The sequence below is a fragment of the Mytilus californianus genome, unplaced genomic scaffold (assembly GCF_021869535.1).
Source record: "Mytilus californianus isolate M0D057914Y unplaced genomic scaffold, xbMytCali1.0.p SCAF_7, whole genome shotgun sequence".
Taxonomy (NCBI): domain Eukaryota; kingdom Metazoa; phylum Mollusca; class Bivalvia; order Mytilida; family Mytilidae; genus Mytilus; species Mytilus californianus.
Genome location: NW_026262723.1, coordinates 116311858 through 116338968, shown reverse-complemented (window position 1 = coordinate 116338968; position 27111 = coordinate 116311858). Strand labels below are relative to the sequence as shown.

The 27111-nt window shown below is 31.3% G+C and overlaps 1 protein-coding gene across 1 annotated transcript; it reads right to left on the bottom strand.

Annotated features, from left to right (window-relative positions):
- Positions 1–398: 398 nt before the first annotated feature.
- LOC127708533 (glutamate receptor-like) lies at positions 399–25752 on the bottom strand. Its single transcript, XM_052213431.1, has 12 exons — positions 25596–25752; positions 20692–20943; positions 15070–15248; positions 12552–12719; positions 9844–10002; positions 9315–9497; positions 6826–6929; positions 5743–5833; positions 5060–5387; positions 3597–3814; positions 2647–2897; positions 399–1052 (listed from the first exon to the last, which is right to left on the bottom strand). Exons 1-12 carry the CDS (start codon positions 25651–25653, stop codon positions 740–742), a joined length of 2304 nt encoding a protein of 767 aa, XP_052069391.1. The 5' UTR covers positions 25654–25752; the 3' UTR covers positions 399–739.
- Between the last annotated feature and the right edge of the window lie 1359 nt (positions 25753–27111).

Here is a 27111-nt window from a genome sequence, read left to right as displayed (position 1 = left end):
TATGAGATTTATGATACTCTTTTATATACAGGGGTTGCAATGCCGTCATATTCCATTACAAAAACGATATTTTTTGTCTGGCCTTTGTTAGTCTTGTATTTTTTTAAATTTTAGTTCATTTATATGTTTTGGAGTTTAGTGTGACGTCCATTCTCACTGAACTAGTACACATTTTTGTTTAGGGGCCATTCCGCCTCCGGGTGCGGGATTTTAGGGCTGTGTTGAAGAACTATTGGTTGCCTTCGGCTGTTTTCTGCTCTTTAGTCGGGTTGTTGTCTCTTTGAAACATTCCCCATTTCCATTCTCAATTTATTTGGCTTGTTATATAAATCATGCAAAAATAGAAGTTGTCAAGAAGTTGATAATTAAATTAAACACAACAAATTTTAAATGCGCATAAAACGAAAGATATTTTCTCCTTTATTAACATTAAAAGCAAATGTATTAAGAATAATGACTAATCCAATAATTTAAGTGATAAAAAAGCAACTGATGCAAGAGTTCTTGTTATGAAAGATTGTCTGATCTAAGAGGTCAAATTAATCTACTCAACGCACCAGAAAAAGATTAATAATCCATTCGTTGGCTTTGTTAGTTCTTAATAATTTTTTTTGACACTCGTTCAAAGAGTTTGGATATTCGCATTCATTGATTAGATATTCTATAAATATTTAACAACAAAAGAAGTAATCTCATACCACATTACATTCTTAAACATTAAAACGTTTTAGTTTTGAATTTAACCTTCCTCTTTAGAAGTCTTAGTTTGCCCTGTGGCATCTAGACTTCCTCTTAACGTACTCAATTTAACTGAAGCAACGGAAATACACTGTCTACACATTTTGGTACTGCAGATCAATTCTACGATGAAAGAAAGAACAGCAATACCGACAACACCAAAGTATACATAGAAAAGACCAAATAAACTATCTAATCCAAGTGACTGGGCAGATCCAGACCTATCTGTACTAGTACAGCTGTCAGATTCAGATTTAGGCCACCACTTTTCTCGCCATTTTTCTATCAATCCGGCTTCGGTCATCTTCATGATTCTGAAAAAAAACATTCAGATTTAGTTCAACTGTATATCGGTAATAATTTGGTAGTTAATGTTTATAAACATTACTTTTATGTTTGAGTTAATTACTTGAATGGGATATTGTATTGAGAGCAAAAGTACAAACAGTTGGAACATACCAGTTTTATTTTCTTTACTACATCCCATAAACAAGGATCGAAAATTTGTTTATCTACATATAATCTGTTCTGATTATGGCGATTAATTGCAAAATATATATCTATGATACGATTTCATTTCAGAAATTAATTCTTTATTTTACTTATTGTACACGAACTTATTAACCAGTAGTATGAGATACTTAATCAAAGTTAATCGGGCATGACTAATCAGACACGTCCCCTTAGTTTTATTTTATAGATAAATACATGGATTGGTTGATTGATTAATGTCCATTCGCAATGTATCATTCATATCGAGAACCAAAAACGTTTACAATAAACACCATTGGTATGGCGACCAAAATTGATAGGTTGGTTCTTGCTGAACGTCCAGCGGTAACGGCACAACCATACGTAAACCAACTTTAACAAGGCTTAAGTGGCGGACGGGAGTAGTCAAGGGATGACAATATTTATATACCCTAGCAAATCATTCGACATTATTTACTACCAAAAATATGGCGACTTACATCAACACATTCTGTGTTACTGTAAAATTGTACTTCCCCTTTTCGTCTCATCATTGGATATTCTCAAGAACGTTATGCTCTGAGTCTCTTTGATAAAAAGTTGTTTAACAACTTAATTGTTTGAATATATGTATTTACCGTTTTCGTATAGTCTGTCTTTATAAATCTATTTACTGATTATCGTTAGATTAAAAACGGCAAATATATACACAATAAGGTTCTTTTGCAGAACATTCATTGGTCAGTTGTGAAAATGGTTCGATGTGAAAAAAAGTTTAATTGGTACATATTGCTACAGTCCGTTTTCGATCCAGTTAAGTTAAGTTACATTTTTTTGTTTATATCAGTCTGAGTACTGTTTATCAATCTTACCAGTTGAATCCGACTTGGACTCGTCCATTGTAGGAAAAAGACTTATGCAGGTGTATTTTACTATATTTTTCATATTTTTGTGACAGTTTGTAAGTCAGGAAAAGTTTATTGATATTGACATTGAAAGACCTCTTTAAAAATGATACTGTTCAAATTGCCTCATCCTTCGGCTCGTGATTCAAAGCATCCCTTTTCGTTCAGAGGTAAGTACATATTAACTTATCATATAACTTTTCAAATACGAATTGTAAGCGATTTGAAAAACGGCCATGTGATGGAAATATGTCTATTTTCGGTTAAAACGGGTATTTAAGGTAAACAAATCAGACAAAAATAGAAGAATTAACTTTTGGAATCTTAAGAACTTCAAACTGAAAAGGCCGAATAAGCATATACTGCCTTGGGAGAATTAACAGGGAAATGAAACAGTAGTCACTTATAGTGGTAAGTTGCAAAGGCTGTTATCTTTTTTTTTCAATGCGATGATCATGAAGTAAACTGTTTCATGTTATATTGTAACGAATGCAATAGGTATTTACATGACATAGTTAGTTGTACTACTTACGCTATGTTAAAAGCATTTAAATAATCAGAATGTTCTGGAAGAACAAATCCTAACCCAGCCTTGTTGAATGTTTCATCTGCAACGGCGTATGTTTTACAATCTTGGAGCATGATAAATTCCAGAACGGAGTTGTCTAATAATAATGCATACTCGTTTGTTCTCACATAGCTTAATATGGTTTCTAAATGATTAGCTTTCGGCATTTCTTCCATTTTGGACCATATTTGTCTGTAAACTGACGTTTTTGCTGTCTACAAATAGTAACAAAAGTACTAGTATGCCTTGTATATGGTAGCAAGTGAACTACCCTAGTTCTAATTGTTGATGAATATGTCTGCGCAAAATATTCAATATAAAGTTATGTTTTACAAAAATATTAAAGAAACTTTAATTTATATCAAAATTAACTTTTTAAACTGAATATGTGATATTTTGGCATGTGTTGCCAATATATATCATAATATTATACTTTCTCATGATATTGTGGTCAATTGAAAAATGCTACAAATTTGTATTTCGTGTTACCCGGTCTCGCTCCCTTGGAGATTCATTCGATTCCTACAGGTTTTTGTTTGATACCTTGATTTATGTCGTCATAATCGGTTAATGAGATTTTAACGTCCTTAAACAACTGTTGCCCTTATTTACCACGTCTGTATAGACCTTATCGCTACTTGGAAATCTGCGCCGCTTGACCCGAGAATCTGCGCCTCTTTAACTATGGACGTCATGCAACAATAAATTTTCCATTGTGGTGTCAGTTATTTCCTTTTTTGACGCAAAATTTTACGGGAACATTTGTGATGTCTAGTAATGGCGGACAAATAGCGATAAGGTGTATAATAGATGTCTTTTGATTTGTGAATAGCAGGGTGCTGGTTCATTGAAGCATACTCAAAATATCATAAAAATTGATTGTAATCCGAGACAAATACACCATTTATGACTACCTGAAACAAAGTATGAAGATTCGCCCCGGAAAATATCAATGGTCGAATGTCTTCATGTCTAGCCAGTTCCTCCAGACTGTTGATTGGTGAATCAATAATAGTCACAGTAAGATAGGCAGCAAGATTTGCTGTATATGTGGCTGACATCAAAATAGTAAAGATCCACCAGAAACTTAACATAACCCTGCCTGACAAGGATCTAGGCTGCGCGTCTCCTCCTAAAAAAAATAATTCAATTATAGACTTAAGTATTTTACCGTGATAATTTTTAATTGATAACACTACAGTCTGATAGAGCATACAAGAAACGATGCATTGACGAAGTATATGTTTTTTTATATATTTTTGTATTGTCTCTCCATTATGAATTAATGAGCTTTCAAACCATTATTTTCTGAAGAAATGTCTTTTTTTTTCTAGAACTAGGGTTTCTTTTAGCCATATGAAATTCATTTTCTATAATGGTGTTTATTCTGTAGTAACAACATTAACGGTACCAATTATTTGGTTTCCGATGCGAATTCTCTTCAGCGATGCGCGAGGCCAAAACATATGATAACAAAAGTCTAATTAACCAAATTGAAGAGCTTGTTAACCTAAAAGTACACACTCTATAGCCAAAGCTGGTCATGCAATAACAGCTTTGCATGAGGGAGTTATATTCCTTAATTTCAAATAATTTCCAAAATCTTTTCACTAATAAATGTAAATTACACTATACGTATTCTTATTCCGTATGAAACATGATTTGTCTGTAAATTAATTTAATTTTTCATCAAATTGAAGAAAATCATTTTTTTTTCAAAATATGTGCCGCTTTAAACATATTATTAGTTTTGTGTCTTGGGTGACTTTTTACAACCACTGACCAGTGTCACTACTAGTAGGGAAAATTTTGTTCCCTAAAACATCATAAGCCTAGCAAACAGTGCTTTGTGTTGACATGAAATTTCATTGATATGATAACTTTCTATAAATATTCTGTAAGAAAATTTTGAATTGTTAAAGCATAGATGATCGTAGCCGTATATGTAATCCTTTTGGATTTCGGGGCTTTTAATGCTCATCAATTCGTGCTTGACTTTAATTTGTGGACACATTTTATATTCAAGTGCCGCTGATGTGTCTTATGCCTGGCATTACAAGTAATATATACTCCTAGTATCTTTAAAAAGTTTGTTTCAATAGTTTCATGCAAGTGGGCATTCTGTTGGCTGATTGACTGTTATTGCATATTTTTTTTGTGTATTTTTTCGACATATAGTTAAAAAAACTCATCTTAAATGCCAGCCTTATTATTTACGTCTCCATAGGACTCAGCAGCGCAGATTGCATGGAATCAGTTAGAAGAAAAAATCAATTACGAGGAAAAAAATCCTTAAAGAAAGAAAACTTCGAAACGGCACATCTTGCTTATCATATGTATCTTCTTTCACAAATATGTCCATGTATATACTAAATACCTTGTTCTACAAAAGCTCCATATATTAGCCACATAGAACTAGACAATTTTCCTGTCTCTAGATAGTGTTGGTGTTCCTCTATCGCTGTAGAACAAGGACTATATCTGTTGATCACGAACATGAACACGCCAATCACAACTATAGCAACACCAATCAGTATCCAGACAATAACAGACAATGGTTTGAACATTTTGTACTCTTTATTAGCCTCTTCCTGTGGCCTCAGTGTCAGAATACCCACACCCTCTTCCATGTAGGTTTTTGTGAAATCGATCACCGATTCCCTAGCGGCGGTAATTGTGAAAGGACCGGCAGCAAAATCCGCTTCCTACAGAATAATGTTGCAAAGGTAAAGAGTGAAAAAAGTAGAATCAAAGATCACTTGAATGTCGCAATGTAAGATTTCAGAAATATTTGTTTAACTGAATGAAGTGTGATTTCAAACAGGGTATTCAAATACGTTAAATTTTATATTCACAATAGACATTCCACGGTTGAATGAAAATTTGGTGAATTAATGTCAGATTTGATTTGAAAATGCTTATACATTAAAATCAGTATTTGAAATTCTAAGTAATCAATTAAATAGTGTTAAACTATGATTATTTTATTTTGATTAAAAATTTCACGTATACAGTTAAATTCTTAATCATAAAAATATATTTTAAATTCCATTGACTCACTTTACGCATAACCATACCAACCATACCATTCCATGTACCGTCATCTTCTACACTACCATAGGCATTGTCAGCAGGAGACACGATTTCATAACTCAAAATAAAAAAAAAAAAAAAAATGGAATCAGAACAATCTTGACTGAAATCATACACACGAATAGGAAGAACAAATTACCTCTGCTTTGTTTTAACAAGCTGTGTCACTGAGGATCACACCTAATTTCTATGTCATTCTCAAGAGTACGCATGAAATATTTGCAGCACCAATTAATGAATGAATCAATTATTAATCGAAATAACTTTTTTTTCAAATTCTTTATGGATACAAGGTTGTATGGGAAATACGTAACAACCACTCAAAACAAATAGATCTTGAAACGATGTTCCAGAGCTTGATTATCGTGATCTCCTTGATAAGAGCTTGCTTATCGTGATCTCCTTGATAAAGGTTTGATGCTCACAAGGAAGTTATTGAACGAAGTGTTCCAATTTTTCAATTTGAAATCATACCATCGACAAAAAATGTTCGGACGCCATCACGAGTTGGTTGATTGTTATAGAATATCTGTTTCACAGATGATGACAAATATGTAGCAATTGTCGTAACCCCAATCCCAACCTTTTCCAGCTAGAACCGAGTTAGTTTGTTTTTGACTTGTGACTTTTAATATCCCTTTTGTATCGTTTGCCTCTTTTTAGAGTTATATGTTATACAATTCAGTTATAGTTGGGAATCATCCAATAAAGTTGGTTCACATATGTTACTTAAAGCGACATTTTCATTGAAATAAATAAATCAAGTATATAATATACATTTATTTAAAATTTAGAATTATAAGCTTTAAAGCAATTCAATAGTTTTAGTTTTGGACTTTGTTTTTGTCATTTTCTAATTTTCTGTTTGAACAGTGATTAAAGCCATTTTTATATTTATATAACATGTATACTGAATAAAAGAAAAGGATGATTGTGAACCGCTATTTAACTAAATCGAACTACAAATTAAAGCATCATTTTTACTTTCCCTTAAAACAGATTTTTGTTGCAGTGAAAGAAATCACGTAGAATGAAAACGGCTCTACTTACTTAAAATTAAATTTCAGGGCCAGTTGATCAAGAATGTCTATACAAAGCCCACTGTATGTTGTCTTGTTATCTTTATCTGTATTGAAGAAAACCATCGGATCAAGCTGAAATCGTATTGTACGTTAAAGTAAAAACAAATCTGAATACACTATATATGAGAATTCTATAATGTAATAAAACCATACAATACGACAGAGAACTGCATTTGTGACCATCAAATCCCCAATTGACGTCGGCAACTCTTCAACTACAATACTTTTATTCCTGAATTCTCATATTGTATATCTGTAGACAAGTTCTCCTGGAGTACTTAATTGATGACATGAACTAGTTATTTTCTGCAATACCACAAGTATTAACAGGTTGAGTACACCGAGACTGTTTATAGCATCAGACACTTTGTTGGCAATATTTTTTTTTTATAGAGCATTTTCTATGGTCAATATCCCAGAGTCCACAAAGGAGTTTATCCTGAGTATTTGCGCAAGGATAAGTGATTTTTACTGGCAGGTAAACATTCTGGACTTTCAGGTTTTAGTTTTTTCCTATAGATTGTAACGGCAAGATTTGCTAAGGCTTGTAAAGTGCGTGTTATTTTTCTAATTTGTCTGGTTTTTTTTCTATTTGATTTTACTGTATATTGTTACTTTTTATTGAAGCTTTTACAGTATAGATATTTTATAGAAGAAACGCGCGTCTTGCGTACACAATCTAAGCCTTGTATCTATACTGAGTTATTGACACTTCTTTAAGTCTAGAATATAAGTCCACATGAAATAGTTTGCTAGATGATAAAAGGTCAGTAAGCTTGTCTGTAAGTATGCCTACTTTGAAAGAACAATACTTAGTTATTCATTATTATTTCCATTTAAAACAAAAGTCTTGCTTACTTATCTGTTTAACTAGCACATGCCAGTAGGATGAATTATTTACGTCATACCACTACCATATTTTGTTGACCGATAAGAACACCAAAAACTAACCTTAAAATTTGTGTCTGCGTACTTGAAGTGTGATTTAAACCTAGATATGAACATATCATTCACACTTTTATAAAGTTTATTTTGTTTTAGAAATGTGATAGGCGAATATATGTTAAACATTCATACCTACATTGAAATAAGAATCAATTGATGTTCTTCAAACATTACACGATATTTTACAATAGGATAAAAGATCATCTAAGGACAAGATTTTAAATTTTTTTCTATGGTGGACAATAGTTTTATTACTTTTTGCAGAAAATATATAGCCCCTATGTCTTCAACGAGGCTATAGGTTTCACTTTGTAAATACAGCTGTTTCACACACCACGCCTCTTTTGATGAGATATATAATATTCACAGTTGTTTTTCCTCTGTTTACCTACTGGTTTACAGATATGATCTTTATGTTTCATCTCATAGGGACAAAACTTTGGAAATTTACAAGTACAAAAACACATGGATAGCGGCCAAATTGAATTTTGAGGAAGATCCAAGGTGAAGTGAGGGGTAGTACAGAATTTTAGTATAAGTTTAAACACTAAGAAGTTCAAGGCATATTAATTTTGAAAATATGCCGCACAGCCCTATGTTTTGACCTTTGATAAAGATAGTTGTGTATATGAATTTTCCATTCTAGGATATAATTTTCTTCGAAACTTCATAGTAAAAGTGGCACAGTTTTAGCCGTAAAAGAAGTTCCTTTTAAAATACATTGTCTGTATTAACAGAAGTTCAACCTATAGGGATAATATAATAACTACGATGTTAAACAGTCTGATGTTGAAGTACAATCATATTCTATAATGATGTTTGATTGTCACTAATCTGATTATACTATTCAGCAAAAGTTACGATACACGTGTATGATTTTTTTAATCAAATGGTTGTCAGCAAGTGTAAAAATACGAAGGTATGAACTCTAATTCATCATAAATTATAAAAATTTTGATAAGCTGGTAAATTATCAAAGGAAAAGTGCTCATTTACAAATATAGTTCATATGATTTAGAAAATCTTATCAAGCCGGAAAGTAAGAAAATGCCGTGTTATTGAACAAAGAAGTAATATTTGTTTTGGTTATAATGTTGAAGAAAAACATCACCCCTAACTGACGTCGGCACCTCTTCAACTACAATACTGTTATTCCTGAATTTCTCATCCAAATTCAAAGATTCTTTTGTTTTAAATTTAAAGTTCGAGAATCGATTTTAAAATTTGAAAAAGATTTATGAAATAAGAAAAAAAAAACGTTGAAAATGAAACATTTCGCGTTTTTTCTTCTTAAATCAATGGCTCTAAGAACAGAAATAACATCTCGAAAACACAAGTCGAATGAGCAATTTATGTTCTGGGTACCATTTATATAATTCTATATTGTAGGAAAAATCCATTGTATCTTACTTTCATTTACTAGTATATAATTAAAAATCACTTTTTCCCCTGTTTATACACGTACATGAATAAAATGGTTCTATGCTATAAAATTTACTAAATAAGACTTACGGGAACTGCTGCCACTTTTAAAGTACTATTCTTAAAGTCAACAAAGTCATTTCGAAAGAGTTTATTATGCTCTAACGATATTCCTCCCCCTTTTGACCAACTTCCCATGTGTTTCCATTTGTTTATCAAGCCATTGTCGATGCTACAGATTTGATATTTACTGTTTCTAATGTGACCAATCTCCTGCAATAAAAAAAAACACCTGTCTATGTTTTCAGACATATCAATATTTTTTTTTCATATTGATCATATCATGAAAATCAAAGGATATATGATGTAATTGTCAATAATGTTTTTTTTTTTTATTTCTTATGGTTTATGCATTTCGTACAGTTTATTTTGTATCAAACCTGGTAAATCAAATTAATGTTGGGACTCTAAAATGGGATTTTTCATTCCTGTACTAATAATTAAAATATTAAGAAAAATCTTAACACGAGAACTATAGACTATCAATCATGCAGTTAAGTCTAACATTACGGCAAAACAATTTCCATATCAAACTACATTTTATTTTAAAGATATCTACCTTGGTAGTTTCCATGACAACAGTCCTGTTGGGCAGATGTTTGTGTTTGGGGTTAGAGCAAGCGACAGGCTCTAATGACGTAATATTGTACTTTGTTACAACGGATGAAAATATTTCCAACATCTTTGATTTGGCATCTGATAGATAGTTTTTCAACTCCTGAAACAAAACCCTTCTTGAAATAATTACAGAAAATGTCAACTAATTAGTAAACCACTTTTGAATGCACATTTTTTAGATGAAGGAAAAGTAGGAACTATTATTCCTTTTTTAAAATTCTTGATTATGTTTTGTTAACAACTTCTGCCAGTAGTGGCAGTTGATTGCAGTTAGTAGCTTTAATATCTGCTTTTCGTTTATTGCATTGCCATAAATCAGGCCGTTTGAATTGTTTCACATTTTCTCTGTGGTAGTCGGAATATATTTTGTCCCGGCTGATAAGGCTGCTAACAATATCATTATTGTTTGACGTAAATTTTACATTGATGTTCTACAAAAGGAAATCACGAATTTACCAACATTCCAACTGACTCCATTTTCGGAAAATGACATCTGTAACAAATATAAACTTTAAGCTACCTCTTTACAAGCAGAACCAAATACAATGAAAGTTCCAACTATGTACTGGCTTCCGAAGCTGCACAAAACTCCTTACAAATATAGATTTATTTCGTCTTCAAGCCATTGTTCCACTACTAAACTATCTATTCTACTTACTAGTACACTTGGTACAATCAAAAACCTGGTTATAAATTGTTCAAATAAGGCCTTTGAAAATAGTGGAATTAATTACTTTTGGAGTGTCAAAAATTCGTTGGATGTACTTGATAAATTGCATGCTTAAATTGGTGATTTCGAATCTGTTCAAAGTTTTGATTTTTCTACCCTATATACCACGTTGCCGCATAATCTTATTAAGAAAAAATTCACACACCTGATTAAATGGGCATTTAAAAAGTCGGAATGCGAATATATATGTTCAAACTCTTTTAGGTCATTTTTTAGTAACAACAAACAAAAGAACTATGTCAATTGGACCTGCTTTGATACTATAACTGCCCTTGAATTTTTACTAGATAACATTTTTGTTCGCTATGGAGATTCCGTATATCGTCAGGTTATCGGAATTCCCATGGGGACTAACTGTGCACCACTTATTGCGGACCTATTTCTGTATTGTTATGAGTTACAATGTATGACTAAAATCAGCAAAGACCCATCGAAACAACATCTGATTCAAAAAATTAATAACACTTTCAAATATTTAGATGATATATTGGCTCTCAATAATGGCGACTTCAGTATGTACACTAAAGAAATTTATCCTGCCGAACTGACTTTAAATAAAGCTAATACTAACAATGAACACTCCCCTTTCCTGGATCTTGATATCCTTATCTTTGACGGGAAGCTTAATACCAAAATTTATGATAAAAGAGATGATTTTTCATTTCCTATTGTTAACTATCCATTTTTAGATGGTGACGTTCCTTTGTCGCCATCTTATCGTGTTTATATATCCCAAGTTGTTCGATTCGCTCGTGTATGTAACAACGTATTTGATTTCAACGAAAGAAATCTCTGTATTACTGAAAAATTATTACACCAGGGTTTTCGATATCACAAACTAGTAAGAACATTTACTAAATTTTATCATCGGTACAAGAACATCATTCGTAAATATAAATCAACATGCAGACATCTTATACGTTTAGGTATTTCACATCCAATGTTTTATGGTAATATTCTTTACAAAGCACAAAAAGGTCGGCATTCACCTCTAAAGCTAACCAAACCTTTAAACAGACTTATTCGGAAAGGATATAGTTACGATACTGTTGTCAAGTCATTAAGGATTGCATATTTTGGTATTAATATTGATTCACTCATAGAGTCATTGCATCGGAAATAAACTCATTTATTCTAAAACCAGTTGTTGGCATGATACGGGTCATGTTCTTCTCATATTTTATAATGGTATGATACAAAACCCCTTACGAGAGGGATTGTACTTGATTTTCATATGATGAAGACATAATCTTTCAATCAGTTTAATTGAGGTCTGGAACTGGCATGTCAGTAACTGCTAGTAGTCCTTTGTTCATTTATGTATCATTGTCATTTTGCTTAGTTTCTTTTGTTACCTTTTCTGACATCGGACACGGACTTCTTTTAAACTGAGTTTTATTGTGCGTATTGCTGTGTGTTTCTTTATTTTACATTGGATAGAGGTATTAGGGGGGGGGGGGGGGGTTGAGATCTCACAAAACATGTTTAACCCCGCCGCATTTTTGCGCCTGTCCCAAGTCAGGAGCCTCTGGCCTTTGTTAGTCTTGTATGTTTTTTAATTTTAGTTCATTTATATGTTTTGGAGTTAAGTATGACGTCCATTTTCACTGAACTAGTACACAATTTTATTAAGAGGCCAGCTGAGGACCACCTCCGGGTGCGGAATTTTCTCGCTGCGTTGAAGACCCATTGGTGGCCTTCGCCTGTTGTCTACTCTTTGGTCGGGTTATTGTCTCTTTGACATATTCCCCATTTCCATTCTCTTTATGTTGCTCCATTCGTGGTTTTCTGTATGTTTTTTTGTAGAAACCGTTGTTTATTTGTTCTTTTTTTGTTTTAAATTTCAATCATGGTTTAGGAAACCCTAATTATATCTGCATCAATTAAAAGTTTGATATTGGAAGAAGTTCAATAATTACCATTTCTGCAGAAAAGTCATTTCTACATGTTCCGAGATTTGATCCTGCAGATTGTTGTTTCAATAAGATTATGTTACTTCTACTATTATCAACACCATTAAGTTGTACCACTTGTTGATCTGCTGACAATAGAATCCAAGGAAAATATAAAACATCCTCTGTTTTGGCCTTTAAATAAAAAAAACAAAACAAACAAATAAATTACACAAGCGGAACATAGCAATTATATTATTTCAATAGTTTTCAATGTGTTTTACAATCATCAGAATCATGAATCTTTTTTCCAAAAGGTATATTCAAAACAGCGCTCAAGAATTCACGACCATGAAGACAGTAAACGTAATAACACACAGACATATAAAGGTCTACAGACAGTCTCTACAACAGAAGATACCTAACTATGTTAAGCTCGATATCGCCATGAGTCCAACAATGATATGACAAAAACCCTTAAAGATCGACCATTACAACCAAATATTCGAAACAGCCTAAACTTTTAAGATATGACTAATAAAAAACACTGACAATGATTCTGAATTCAATCTTTATATAAAGATAAGGATATGTGATATGATACATCTTTCCCCCAGATACCACAGGACAAGGCTGTGAACAGCTTCGAATCACTTTACAGCCGTCAACACTAACTAAAATACCTATGATTGCTTATTTCTACGTCATCTGCACTCTGGTTGATAGTTGTCTCATTGACAAGCATACCCCATCTTATTTTCATACTGACGCGGTTTTGAGATTAGACGATTACTGAACTTTCGTTATTTTGATGACCTAATATTGACCTCTGTGAATAATTAATACTATTGACGAGAAAGCAACCCAATGATTTGTGTTGACGTCATTGTCAAATTTATCTACACCTTTTTCTTTGACGTATTTGTTAGATTAATTTGTATGTTTGTTTAAACTTTGCAGTCAGTTGTGTTGTATGTTCTGATTGATAGCGTTTGATTTTGTCAGTTTTTGTGGACTCCCCAATTTGAATTTGCCATGAAGTTTGGTATTTTTGTAATACTTTATACAAATAACCAAAGTTATCTAGAGAGCAACAACATATCATCTGGGTATCATTTGTTGTCTCTTTTCTTTGATTTTACTGTTGTGGTGTTACCTTATCAATGTTTATTCCTAACATTTGATATACATCATAATAAACATTTGGATAATGCAACTGTTAATTGCAAATTGATTTTCAAAATGATATTTTACAGTTCATTTTGTATTTATGACTTCCTTTTCAAATGTAACGTATCTAATGTTATTTCACATTTTAATTGATAGTATGAATGTCCCTTTGATATCTTACGCCTATCTTTTAATTGGATATTTCTGTCCATTAAATGTATCATATGTATTCCATATCTAATTTGACAAAAAACATCTAAGGAGATCTTAATAATGTTGTGCGCGATGTTCCTGTTGTGCGCGATGTTCCTGACGCTATTTGAAGTATGATTATGAGATTCGTTTTGCAGTCAGTTGGTGTGCGAAATAATATTGTGTATGTATATTAAATGATCAATTCTATAAATAGGTAACAGCATTACCTATCCATAAATCGATTTCTTTTCAAAATAAAAGCTTATAAATAACGTAAAAAAATACAATGTAAAAGTTACAATATACAGTGTATCTAATCAGAGTTGTTGACAAAAATACAGCATCTACAAAGACATTACCATTCAACATCAAAACCCGGTGAAGACGTTGTTGAAATTACAAAAAAATCCAGAAGCATATTATATTGTTGTTTCAAATTTCATCTTGAACAATAGCCCTGTCTATATCTTTGTGTTATATGTTTCTGTTGTGTGAAATCTATTTTTGAATTTTAAACGTATCATTTAGCATTGCATTACTGTATGGTATTTTTTTAAAAATAAATGTTCACATGTAAAGAATTTTTTTTTAGTTATCAAACTACTTCAACATATTGTAAACATGTATTCCTCTCATTAGATTTAAGAAAAATGTGGCATTTTGTCATGTGTTTTTTTGTCAATGCTTCGCAAATATTAACAATTAATACAAATTATCAATTATGGTAAATCAACCAATATCTTTCAGAAACGATTTTTTTTTTGCAATGTCACTGGTCTTTTTTTTTGTATTTTGTTAAAAGCCCATTTTATAAAAATTCATCAAACATTTGTCAAGATAAAAGGCTTATTATATAGAGATATTTCTTATATAACAAATCGTTCATTCATTTTAAAATTCCTTATTCGTTCATACACTAAAATCAATAATTGGCAACTAAAATTATAGTGATTTTTCTGCTCAAATTGATGAAATATTCTATTTGAAAACATTAACAGAAAAGAAATTATTATTTGCATGTTGAATGAAAATTTAACTGGCAGTAATTTTACTGAATTAATAATCTCCAGGAAGCATTTAAATTATTTTCAGGTAAACCAATCTCCATAATTACAAAATATAACATTTCACTTATGCATTATACAATCCTTCTTCAAATATCATGTCATTATCTCCTTACTTGTAATAAGATATGCTCTAGCTTCTCAGGAGAGATAATCACGAAAACTCCATCTGGTTTGTATTTAAATAAAAACCTTATGTACTGTTCAGGACTTTGGTAATTATCAGTTTTGATCATCCTGGTGGACACTGGTTTCAAAGACAATTGTCTTATTAGATCTGTGAGGCACGCTGAATCTAAAATAGATATATTAGACCCCGATTACACCTGTACGAAATTGAATCGATCTTTTTTTTAATCGATCTTAAAAAGATCAGTTCGCGTTTACATTGCACAAGCAAGATCGATCGAGATCGATCTTATTTAATCCAGTGCGTTTACACTACAACATAAAAAGAACCGGTCTGACCTTATTACCTATATTTCGTAAACAAACAATCCTAAAAATAGAATACTAAAGGAAATTTTGCATCTCGCACACACTGCAAAATGATGTAGAAAATAGTTTGCTCATTGCCGGTGATTTCGTATGGATTTATTAATTATCATTTTGGTTCATACATAACAAGTCATTAAACAAAAATATGTGTGTAGACTATCGCTAAAAACGAACGGTCAATGCGTTTGAAGATGAGGATTTGCAGTAAAGAAATATAACTTATCGATTTAGAAGATAATCCCAAAACAGCGGAATCTATGTTTACTTTTCTTATTCCATCCATCGTTTTGAAACACGTGTATTTTTGCCGCCGAACATGTGCAAATTTATTTTCATATCTAAATATAACATTCACCTGAAAAATAGACCGATCGCGATCGATCTAAGCGTTTACACTAAAAGAAAGATCGATTCAAATAGGATCGATCTTTTTAAAACCACCTCTGGAAGTAAACTTTTTAAGTCCGATTGAAGATCGATCTTTTCCGTTTACACAGACCAAAGATCGAGTAAAGATCGATCTTTTTGCTAGTGTAAACGGGGTCTTACACGATGTCGTAATATTTAGCAATAAAACATTAGAATGAAATGTATGAAAGCATAAACAATGGGAGACTTTTAAAAGATTTATTTGACCCGTTTTACTTTCATTTAAACAGAATAAAGGAACAATTAGTCTTTTAATTTATACTAACCAGTATGTTGGCAAAAGGTAAACATTAATACAATACCCAGCTTTTAGAATTGAAGTAAATTCAGTAATAAAGAAATTCATTAAATGAAATATAACATTTTCAAGAGTAAGATTTTATAACGAAATCACAATTTGGAGGAAAACATTCAGTTATAGTTATGTTATAGTTACAGTATAGTCGCATTGAAAATAATATCTTCTTTAGTGTATTCTCTTTAATATAAAAAAAACCGTTTTCCTTAAATATAAAAAAAACACATTAGCGTGTAGACCTTTTTTGCTTTTTTGCTTGTCAAATAGGCATCGATAACACATGTTGTATCAAAGTTTTAATTGTGTCTGTTTGTGTTTTTTTTTTTATGTTTTGCAAATATTCTATCTATTCCTTTCAAACATAATAAGACAGAAATTAACGATACAAAAGAAATATTCAAAATTATAAGTCGAAAGCGAATATCTATGAAAAAAGCAGAGATAAGAAATACTTAACAAACAGAAATAACCATCTCCATTTAGAAACAATAAAAATTCAAAAACGGAATGCATTTAGTCTCTGCGTGTTTTTTATTTTTAATTCTTGCTGATCATTTTCCATGTTAACTAATTCTAGTATATACGAAAATACATATCAATTCATGAAACAGAAATATGATCCGTTAAAAGAGAGGCGAAATATACCAAAGGGACATTCAAAGTCATAAGTCGAAAATAAACTGACAACGCCATGGCTAAAAAAGAAAAAGACCAACAGACAAACAATAGTACACAAAACACAACATAGAAAACTAATGACTGATCAACACGAACCCCACCAAATCTGGGGGTGATCTCAGGTGCTCCGATTGATATTAGTAGATACCAGGAGGGCATTCAAAAAGCATGTCGACGAAATACAGACAACACCATGAAAAAAAGAATATAGTCGAACAACAGACAACACCATAACCAAAAGAATAATGTCAAATAACAGACAATACCATAACCTAAAAAATAAAGTCGAACAACAGACACAACAACCATCAAAAGAATACCGACAATAAACAAACAACGCCATAACCAAAGAATGACGACGAACAACAGACAACCCCATAACGAACACAAAAAAGAACAACAGACAACACAATAACGAACAGAAAAACGACGAACAGTCAGACCACAATCGACACAAAACACTAATTAGAAAACTGAAGGTTAAGCAGTTCTATCTTATTTCATAGCATGCAGCACACGATGTTCCAAATATTAGGTTACATCCTGAATAATATCATATATTCATGAATACTTTTCTGATGTACTTAGTTCATGTAAAGCATCTCTTGCAATATTGTTGAAGAGCTTGGCTTTTTGTTAGAAAATATAGTACCATATTTTAATGAGATAATGTGAAATAGTACAAGAGCACAATATAGTTCTATTTATCGTTTGTGTTCACAAGCTCTTCCTTAAATCATTACAATATTATAACGGAATCGCGCTGTGAAATGCAATTTTGGTTAGCTGAATAGACAAGGTTTGCATGTTTCGGTCTACAAACAGATAATAAGTTAATTACCTAGGTACTTATAACAAAAATACCGAATAACAAGGAAAATTCAAAACGGAAACACTACAAACCAGTAAAAGTTTGAAATGGCCTATACTTGTACTCGACTGTACTGATTTTTACTCGACCAGTCTGCATTGGTCTGAAATTTACTTGATAGTACTCGACTGTAGTCTGAACCATACTTAACAGTCTGAACTTGTACTCGACCTTTACTCGACCGGTACTTAACCATTTTATTTTCGTCTGAACCATGCTCGACCTAGTCTGAACCATGATCGACCTAGTCCGAACAATAATCGACCTAGTCTGAACCATACTCGACCTAGTCTGAACCATACTCGACTAAGTCTTAACCAACCTAGACCTAATTTTTGTATCTATCTATTGTATTTCATCAATTTAGGAACTGTTTTTAACAGCTATTTCCACTGGCTAGAAATTTGAACAACAATTTGAAATTTAAAATGCATTCAATATGGCATTGAAACCAAAATTTCACAATAAACATAATATAAATTCAACACCATATTTATCAACACTTACATATATATATCACCTTTAAAATAAAAATAAAACAAGCTGATCAAATAATCTCAAAACTGAATTGAGACTTATATTTTCAATGTTATTCAATTTTTTTTTTAATGTTTCAGATATATTTTATGGTTACTAGACAATTTTCACCATTTACTTAAGCCTTGTATAGATTTATGGTGTCATTTGAGATTAGTTAATAATGCAGTGAACATTTATTTTATTAAAATATATTTAAACTAGTATATAAAGCAACTTAATAAATTTTAAAAATCACACCTTTGTTTTGTAAAACCAAGAATTTAATTTAATCATGATAATAGAACCTCCATATCAATCCTTGATAACCATTTAAAAAAGGAATTGTGTTCCAAAGTTGCAGAAAAAATTTATATCAATTAAATTTAAATAACTTTTGTCAAAATTAAAGACATGGCATACAAGAAGCACTTTAATAAGGTTTAATTACCTCAGTACATGTGTGTTTTACAGGTAAAAAAGAAAGCCCTTTTTTCTTAAACTCGTGTATTACTTATCTAGTGAATTCAAAAGGTCTTGTGATTTAAGTTTTACAGGATGTTGCAATTTTTAATGAATGTTAATTAGAAATTAATACTCTCTGACCAGGTGTGATCTTTTTAATGAGTTTGCCCCAAGCAGGAGGTATTACTTTATACTTTACCACTAATCAGAAGAAAAATTTAATCTATTTCTTTAATTGTTTTATCCCTTTTTGATATATATTATATATAATATATCCCAAATTATAATAAGATATATTTCTAATATAGGGTTAAACAATTTCAGTGATTTTGTGGCTGTTGTTACCTCATTAAAAAGATAATAATATAACTATTGTATGTAACCATGAAACCTATATAGTTTTTCTTTAGGAATTTAGGAAAATTATGTTTAAAAAAAAAAAACAACACATGCCAAACAAGAAGCACCTTAATAAGGTTTTATTACCCTCAGTAAAGGTGTGGTTTTTAGTTAAAAGAAAATCTTTTTTTTAACAACACTCTAAAACTTTAAAATTAATATAATCAAATTATTATATAAGATAATTTAATTTAACTATCTCTATTTGATAAATCTGAGAATCATGTAAGGATGTAAAAATATGTTTTTATATATCTCTTTATTTTATTGTGGCTATTGGCATGTCAGAAAAAAAGAAATTAATTTTAACAGCTAAAATTAAAAAAAAGTATAGGTTTTTTGGTCAAGTACAAATGTATGGTTCAGACTGGTCGATTATTGTTCAGACCTTTGGTCGAGTATGGTTTAGACTGAAAAAATTGGTCGAGTACAGGTCGAGAATGGGTTAAGACTGTTTCAGACTGGTCGAGTAATAGTTCAAACTATTTTCAATGGCAAAGATAGGGGTCAAGTACAAATCAGTACGGTCGAGTATGGTTAAGACTGGGGTCGAGTAATGTCGAGTAAATTTCAGACCAATTCAGACTGGTCGAGTAAAAATCAGTACAATAGAGTACAGATATAGGCCATTTCAGACTTTTACTGGTTAGTAGTGAAAGTCCTTTATCAAAAGGCAAAATCTAAAGTTCAAACACATCAAACGAATGGTAAGCAACTGTCATATTCCTGACTTGGTACAGGCATTTCCTATGGCATGGGTCGAAGGTTAGTGAGGTAACAGATAAGTGTTTGAGGCCTTAGTCCTCAATATACATATACCGCTTTAATACCAGGCATGGGGCGAATTACATTGCAATGTAATGCATTATATTACAATTACTTTGACCAAACCATGCATTATATTACAATTACAATTACATGCATTTATCAAAGTAATGCATTATATTACAATTACTTTTGCAAAGTAATGCCTTGAATTACACATTACATTTGAAAATTTTATTAGTGAATAGAAAAATTAAACATTTTGAAAAACAACTACAAGTCACAAAAGATTCTAGCATATGCAGTAACTGTTCCATGAATTGAATATAAATATACATGTAAAAAGTCTATTTAATTTGACTTTTACAATTTTTAATTATTTTAACTTAATGTTGACTTTACTTTTATAAATATATTTTTTGTTGTTTTTCTTTAAATTTTAAACGAAATATTTAATTACTGTGAATTACTTCCCTAATTATAAAATAAACATAGACTTCATTAAAATTAACATATTCTTAATTAATCAAGAAATCTTAAATTTGGTTTAGTTAAAACTCCAACAATATGTTAAAGATGTAGTATGTGAAAAAAGTAATGACATGTAATGCCATGTAATGCATGAAATTACACAACTTTTTGCTAAAGTAATGCATTATATTACAATTACATGTAATGCACAAATTGCTGCATTACACATTACATGCAATTACTTGGAAAAATGTAATGCATTACCATGCATTACAATTACAAATTTGCATTACCCCATGCCTGTTTAATACTCAAGGAACATAAACCATACTTCTATTATGAACTTACTGTAATTATGATCATGATAAAGAAGAACATGGCGCCAAAGCTTATACGCAGCAATGTCAGCTAACAGTGTATTACTGTAAATACAGTCTGGTCGTAGCTGAATCATATAACTGCTAGTCACGTGACAGAAGTCACGAATCACTACAACACCCGGGATGGTACGGAATATCTTCTGCTTGTCTAATACCATGGCTGTCCTACAGTCAACTAAAAGTATTAATCCGTCGACAGACTCGTCCATCAACTCACAAACTATAAATAAATCGGAAAAAAAGAAAAGAAAAACGTCACATTAACCAAATTATACACAATTCACAAAAATATCGGTTTTTGAATCATATTGGCATTGTAATCAAATAAGAATTAAATTTATCATATTATTATCCATATATTTGAAAGATAACACGTGATTCAAAGTGGTGACCGGTGTTCAAACGATATACATAAATTTTAACATTTAAGCTAATGGTCACATTATATTAAATAAATCGGTAGACAATTGTAAAGACATTATATTATTCATAACAAAATAAAATGAAATACAAAGCAGTTTCCATTCTCGTAAAATAGTCTTTCTTTATACAATTATATTGCATGCCCGGTCGTAGAAATATCTGTATGAACGATACATAAAATAAAACGTTGAACCACGATCACTTGAAAATCTAAACTCATGACTTTTCGAATAGGAGAAAAAAACAGTAAACATTAATAGGTTATTCGAATGTTAATTCGAAAAACAAGGTATTTTTTGATAATGGAAATCATTTTCCAATGTCAAGGCATTTGTTTATGATTTTAAAATGAATATAAGAAAATTAATACCTCAAATATCGTTACAATATTTATTATACACTCATTTTCCCTTTCTCAGGGAGATATAAAGCTTTGTTTTCTAAGGGAAACTCATATTTCCACAAGACAAAGGAAAGACAAGATATATTCCACAATATTCTTTAAATACATAAAAAATAGAATATGAAGGTCATATACCCATGAATCTATAATTCGATGGCATACCTGATAGTACGTTTATCATTTATTATTTATGCTCATCGATGATTAATGTGTTGTCTATTCACTCGTTGAACATGTATTCTGTATTCGAATTATTAAGTTATTTTTTAGATACTTTAAAATGATTTTGACATACATTCTAGCAACATATTACTATGGATATAATATCTGAAATGTTTTAAAGATAATCTGTACATGTAATTGTTTATGCACAATTGCTTAGATTCACTTCATTTGAACGTTGGTGGATAGTTGTCTCATTTGCAATCATCTCCTTTTTTTATATTGGTGGATAATTTGTTAAAATTATGCAAACAAATGTACCTTTTGAAGTAGATTCCATTACATCATCGCTAAAATTGGCGTACATAAACTCCAACCTGACAACACTATTGGTTAAAACCTCTGCATATACATCATACCATACTTCATCATCGGTAAAATCGTTGGAAGTTATTGCAGGCCATAATTTATCATGCACTAATACAGCTGTAAAAGATTTAATTAAGCAATAAAAATTAATCTTTTTCATTAATGTCTAATAAAATTGTGTTTTTGTTGACAAAATTAAAATTACTGGCCACCAGAAATACAAAACTATTCAGCACCAAAGTAACCAAAAACAACAGAAAACAAATATATGTTATACTGGAGAACTACAGAAGTATTTTTACCTCTCTGCTGATTAATGTTATTGTTCCATATCAAGGATTTTGTTATAGGTTATCTTGAGTGACATTTCAAAGTTTGTGCCATTTAGGAATTGGTTGTTGATGGCAGATATTAGATATCGTCTGTCATGTGTAAAAATAAGAAACTCAATAAAGATACTAGGCTTATAGGTTTGTACGCCAGACGAGCGTTTCGTCTCTACAAAAGATTCATCAGTAACTCATGATGACCTCATGTATAGATTCCGAAAGGTTTTGCCAAATAAAGCTAAGATTTTTTTGTATCTCTTGTTAACTCTGAAATCAAGATGTCTAAGTTTCGTGTCGTCGGGCTGCTGTCTCATTAACGAATATGCTACATCTCCTTTTATTCATACCAAAAAGAAAGGAATTAAATACACAAAATAAGTAACAACACCATGAAAAAGAAGAAAGCTGATATGTTTTTAAGCAAACAAAACCACAACCAAAGGTAACGAAATGAATGAATATTTAAGTTCACAGAACGGTCGCCCTATAGTAAATGTCCCTGAAATAACACAAAAGTGTATTGTTTAATCCTTTAAAAGTAATATGATATTGAAAAATAAAATGTCACTTGCAATGTCCCTATTATGTTCCCAAAATCTCGCAATTGGCATATTTGAATAAAAATAATCATCTAACACCAAGGAATTCGGGAAAGAGTACAACTAAAATATATACAGCTGTCTTCAAAGAAGGAGGTTTAGTTAGTTTTTTAAAACCAGGTTTAACACATTTTTTCTACGGTAAATGCCTGTACCAAGTTAAGAATGTGACTTGTATGTCTATATGAACAGCGGTATACTACTGTTACTTTATGTATGTTCAAGTCATACCGTTGTGGTTGAAATAGTCAAGCGTTTGAATTTGTCATTTTATATCGACTTCACATTTTGAATAAACATTAAAGTTTAGTATTTTTCTACTATTCTACATCTTGGTATGAATAAATCAGCAAATGATTTGTGTTAGTGCTATTAATATTGATATAAATAAAAAGATGTGGTATGAGTGCCAATGAGACAATTTTCCATCCAAGTCACAATGTGTAAAAAGTAAACAATTATAGGTCAAAGTAGTAATACGCATGTAACATAACTGTACAGTCTTACCTATTTTGAAAGTAGGTAGTAGATCCACCTGGTATAATACCTGTAAGAATATTATAGCAACATAACCACTCCTCGACAGCATGATGAATAAAAGACCACAAATATTCATACACAATTATATTATAAGAAGAATGTTTTTAATGTTTGTATTGCATGTTTGCAGCATGAAAGGGCCTTATTATGCAATTCGTTTCCTGTTTAATTCTAATTAAGTAAATCCTGTTCTCCCAATCGGTTTATGAATTATTGGATAAAAGTTCCTTAATTGTTTTTCGTTTAATCATTTAATTAACTTCAACATTTTGAAATTTCCTGAGCCTATCTGTATGAAACATAATATTATTTTTGTTGTCATGTTCAAGTTAAATGGAATATTTCATATATTTAACTGTTATATTGTCTGTTATAATATCGTAAGTATAAAATGATAAAGGAAATTAAAGCATCCTTTCATTGTTTTAGATCTTGATTAATTTACTTAACAACATCTTATGGCAGTACACACCTGCTCACAAACAAATGCACTCATTTTAGTCTTATAAGATTATATATCAGTTATAAGTAATATGTGACTGTGATCATTAGTACGATTCTTAATTGAATTTAAATTCAGTGTGTGCGTGTAAATAATGAAACCAATTCTCAATTGAAAATCGTCAAATGTATCATTATCAACAATGATTTAGAGGTAGAAGAACGTATTTGATAGTTATCTTTCAATTAAAGTGTGTACAAACGTTTCAATTTAAAAAAAAATTATCTTTTGAAAGCCATACTTCTCACTCAGAAAATTTATACTATTACGTAAAGGTTATCTTACCAATGTTGTAATTAGATCTTTGAATATAGTTTACATTGGCATTAATATCGATTTTGTCATCAGCAAATTAAAACATAACTAAATTTGTATTCTTTTCAAACGGGATGTATAAAGACACACCCACATTCATTTTGATCTATAAAGAGGTTAAACTCCTTACTATCCTACTGCCTGTCAATACATTTTTTTTTGCATTGCACAAGTCATGTCTTCTTTGACTGTCCATGACGTTAAACTACTAAATCCCTGGGATGTGTTTTAGTTGATTTTAGTCTCTGATGCATGATGTTTTTATTATTAATTGTTTTTGGCTTTTTGTTCACTGATGTTAATATGTCCTTTGATTGAGTTAAGCTATTTCAGTTGATATTTTATAGTGTGTCTTTCTATGTTGTGATGTTACACTATTGTTTTAGAAAAAGGGTGAAGGTTTGGTACTATTAAAACGTTTAAACCCGCTGCATTTGTTTGCATCTGTCCTAAGTCAGGAATCTGATGTTCAGTAGTTTTCGTTTGTTGATGTGGTTCATAAGTGTTTCTCGTTTTTTATATAGATTAGACCGTTGGTTTTCCTGTTTGAATGGTTCTACATTAGTAATTTTTGGGGCCCTTTATAGCTTGCTGTTCGGTGTGGGCCAAGGCTACGTGTTGAAGACCGTACTTTGACCTATAATGGTTTACTTTTATAAATTTTGACTAGGATGGAGAGTTGTCTCATTGGCACTCATACCACATCTTCTTATATCTATTAAATTATAAATTTGAAATTGGTCTGTCAGGAGGAGTGATATCTCTCTTTACAAATGGGACATTCTACATTTACGGTTGTATTGTTTTTTGATAATATCCATATAAAAATATTGGTCCTAAGAATGATTTAAAGCATTGAAGAGCCTTGGATGTTGTCTGTACCTGTACACACAATGATTTTAAGAGTAAAATACATGACTACACATGTTTAACTATCCAAGTATCAGCAATTACGGTCCTATTACTTATCGATGCTGGTATTTTATCATTGCACCAGGTCGTGCCTTTCCTGGACTGTTTATCAATGTTTCTGTCTCATTAAAAGATAGGAGAAAGATACCAAAGGGACATTCAACATATACCTTACATCTATTCTAATTAATATCAATCAGATATGAAATTGCTTAGATTCACTTCATTTGAACGTTGGTGGATAGTTGTCTCATTTGCAATCATCTCCCTTTTTTTATATTGGTGGATAATTTGTTAAAATTATGCAAACAAATGTACCTTTTGAAGTAGATTCCATTACATCATCGCTAAAATTGGCGTACATAAACTCCAACATGACAACACTATTGGTTAAAACCTCTGCATATACATCATACCATACTTCATCATCGGTAAAATCGTTGGAAGTTATTGCAGGCCATAATTTATCATGCACTAATACAGCTGTAAAAGATTTAATTAAGCAATAAAAATTAATCTTTTTCATTAATGTCTAATAAAATTGTGTTTTTGTTGACAAAATTAAAATTACCGGCCACCAGAAATACAAAACTATTCAGCACCAAAGTAACCAAAAACAACAGAAAACAAATATATGTTATACTGGAGAACTACAGAAGTATTTTTACCTCTCTGCTGATTAATGTTATTGTTCCATATCAAGGATTTTGTTATAGGTTATCTTGAGTGACATTTCAAAGTTTGTGCCATTTAGGAATTGGTTGTTGATGGCAGATATTAGATATCGTCTGTCATGTGTAAAAATAAGAAACTCAATAAAGATACTAGGCTTATAGGTTTGTACGCCAGACGAGCGTTTCGTCTCTACAAAAGATTCATCAGTAACTCATGAGGACCTCATGTATAGATTCCGAAAGGTTTTGCCAAATAAAGCTAAGATTTTTTTGTATCTCTTGTTAACCCTGAAATCAAGATGTTTAAGTTTCGTGATGTGGTTCATAAGTGTTTCTCGTTTTTTATATAGATTAGACCGTTGGTTTTCCTGTTTGAATGGTTCTACATTAGTAATTTTTGGGGCCCTTTATAGCTTGCTGTTCGGTGTGAGCCAAGGCTACGTGTTGAAGACCGTACTTTGACCTATAATGGTTTACTTTTATAAATTTTGACTAGGATGGAGAGTTGTCTCATTGGCACTCATACCACATCTTCTTATATCTATTAAATTATAAATTTGAAATTGGTCTGTCAGGAGGAGTGATATCTCTCTTTACAAATGGGACATTCTACATTTACGGTTGTATTGTTTTTTGATAATATCCATATAAAAATATTGGTCCTAAGAATGATTTAAAGCATTGAAGAGCCTTGGATGTTGTCTGTACCTGTACACACAATGATTTTAAGAGTAAAATACATGACTACACATGTTTAACTATCCAAGTATCAGCAATTACGGTCCTATTACTTATCGATGCTGGTATTTTATCATTGCACCAGGTCGTGCCTTTCCTGGACTGTTTATCAATGTTTCTGTCTCATTAAAAGATAGGAGAAAGATACCAAAGGGACATTCAACATATACCTTACATCTATTCTAATTAATATCAATCAGATATGAAATTGCTCGTTAAAATGCATTAAATGCTAGAAATGTATAAAGGAATATAGACTTTAAATGAGGATAGGTAAAGAACGTAACCCTTGAAACGAAATAAAAGAAAAATTAACAGATAAAAGACTCAAGTGGCCAGGTTGTGCAGAATGTGTCTTAAATAATGGAGAATGTTCCATTCTGAACATTATAGATGAGTTGATTATACAAAACGTATACCCT

Excerpts from the sequence above, each read along its gene's own strand:
- LOC127708533 (XM_052213431.1), bottom strand. The coding sequence starts at position 25,653 with ATGTTGGAGTTTATGTACGCCAATTTTAGCGATGATGTAATGGAATCT. Across the intron at positions 20,944-25,595 it reads AATGGAATCTACTTCAAAAG|TTTGTGAGTTGATGGACGAG; the intron begins GTACATTTGTTT and ends ATTTATTTATAG. Across the intron at positions 5,834-6,825 it reads GCCCTGAAATTTAATTTTAA|TTATGAAATCGTGTCTCCTG; the intron begins GTAAGTAGAGCC and ends TTTTATTTTGAG.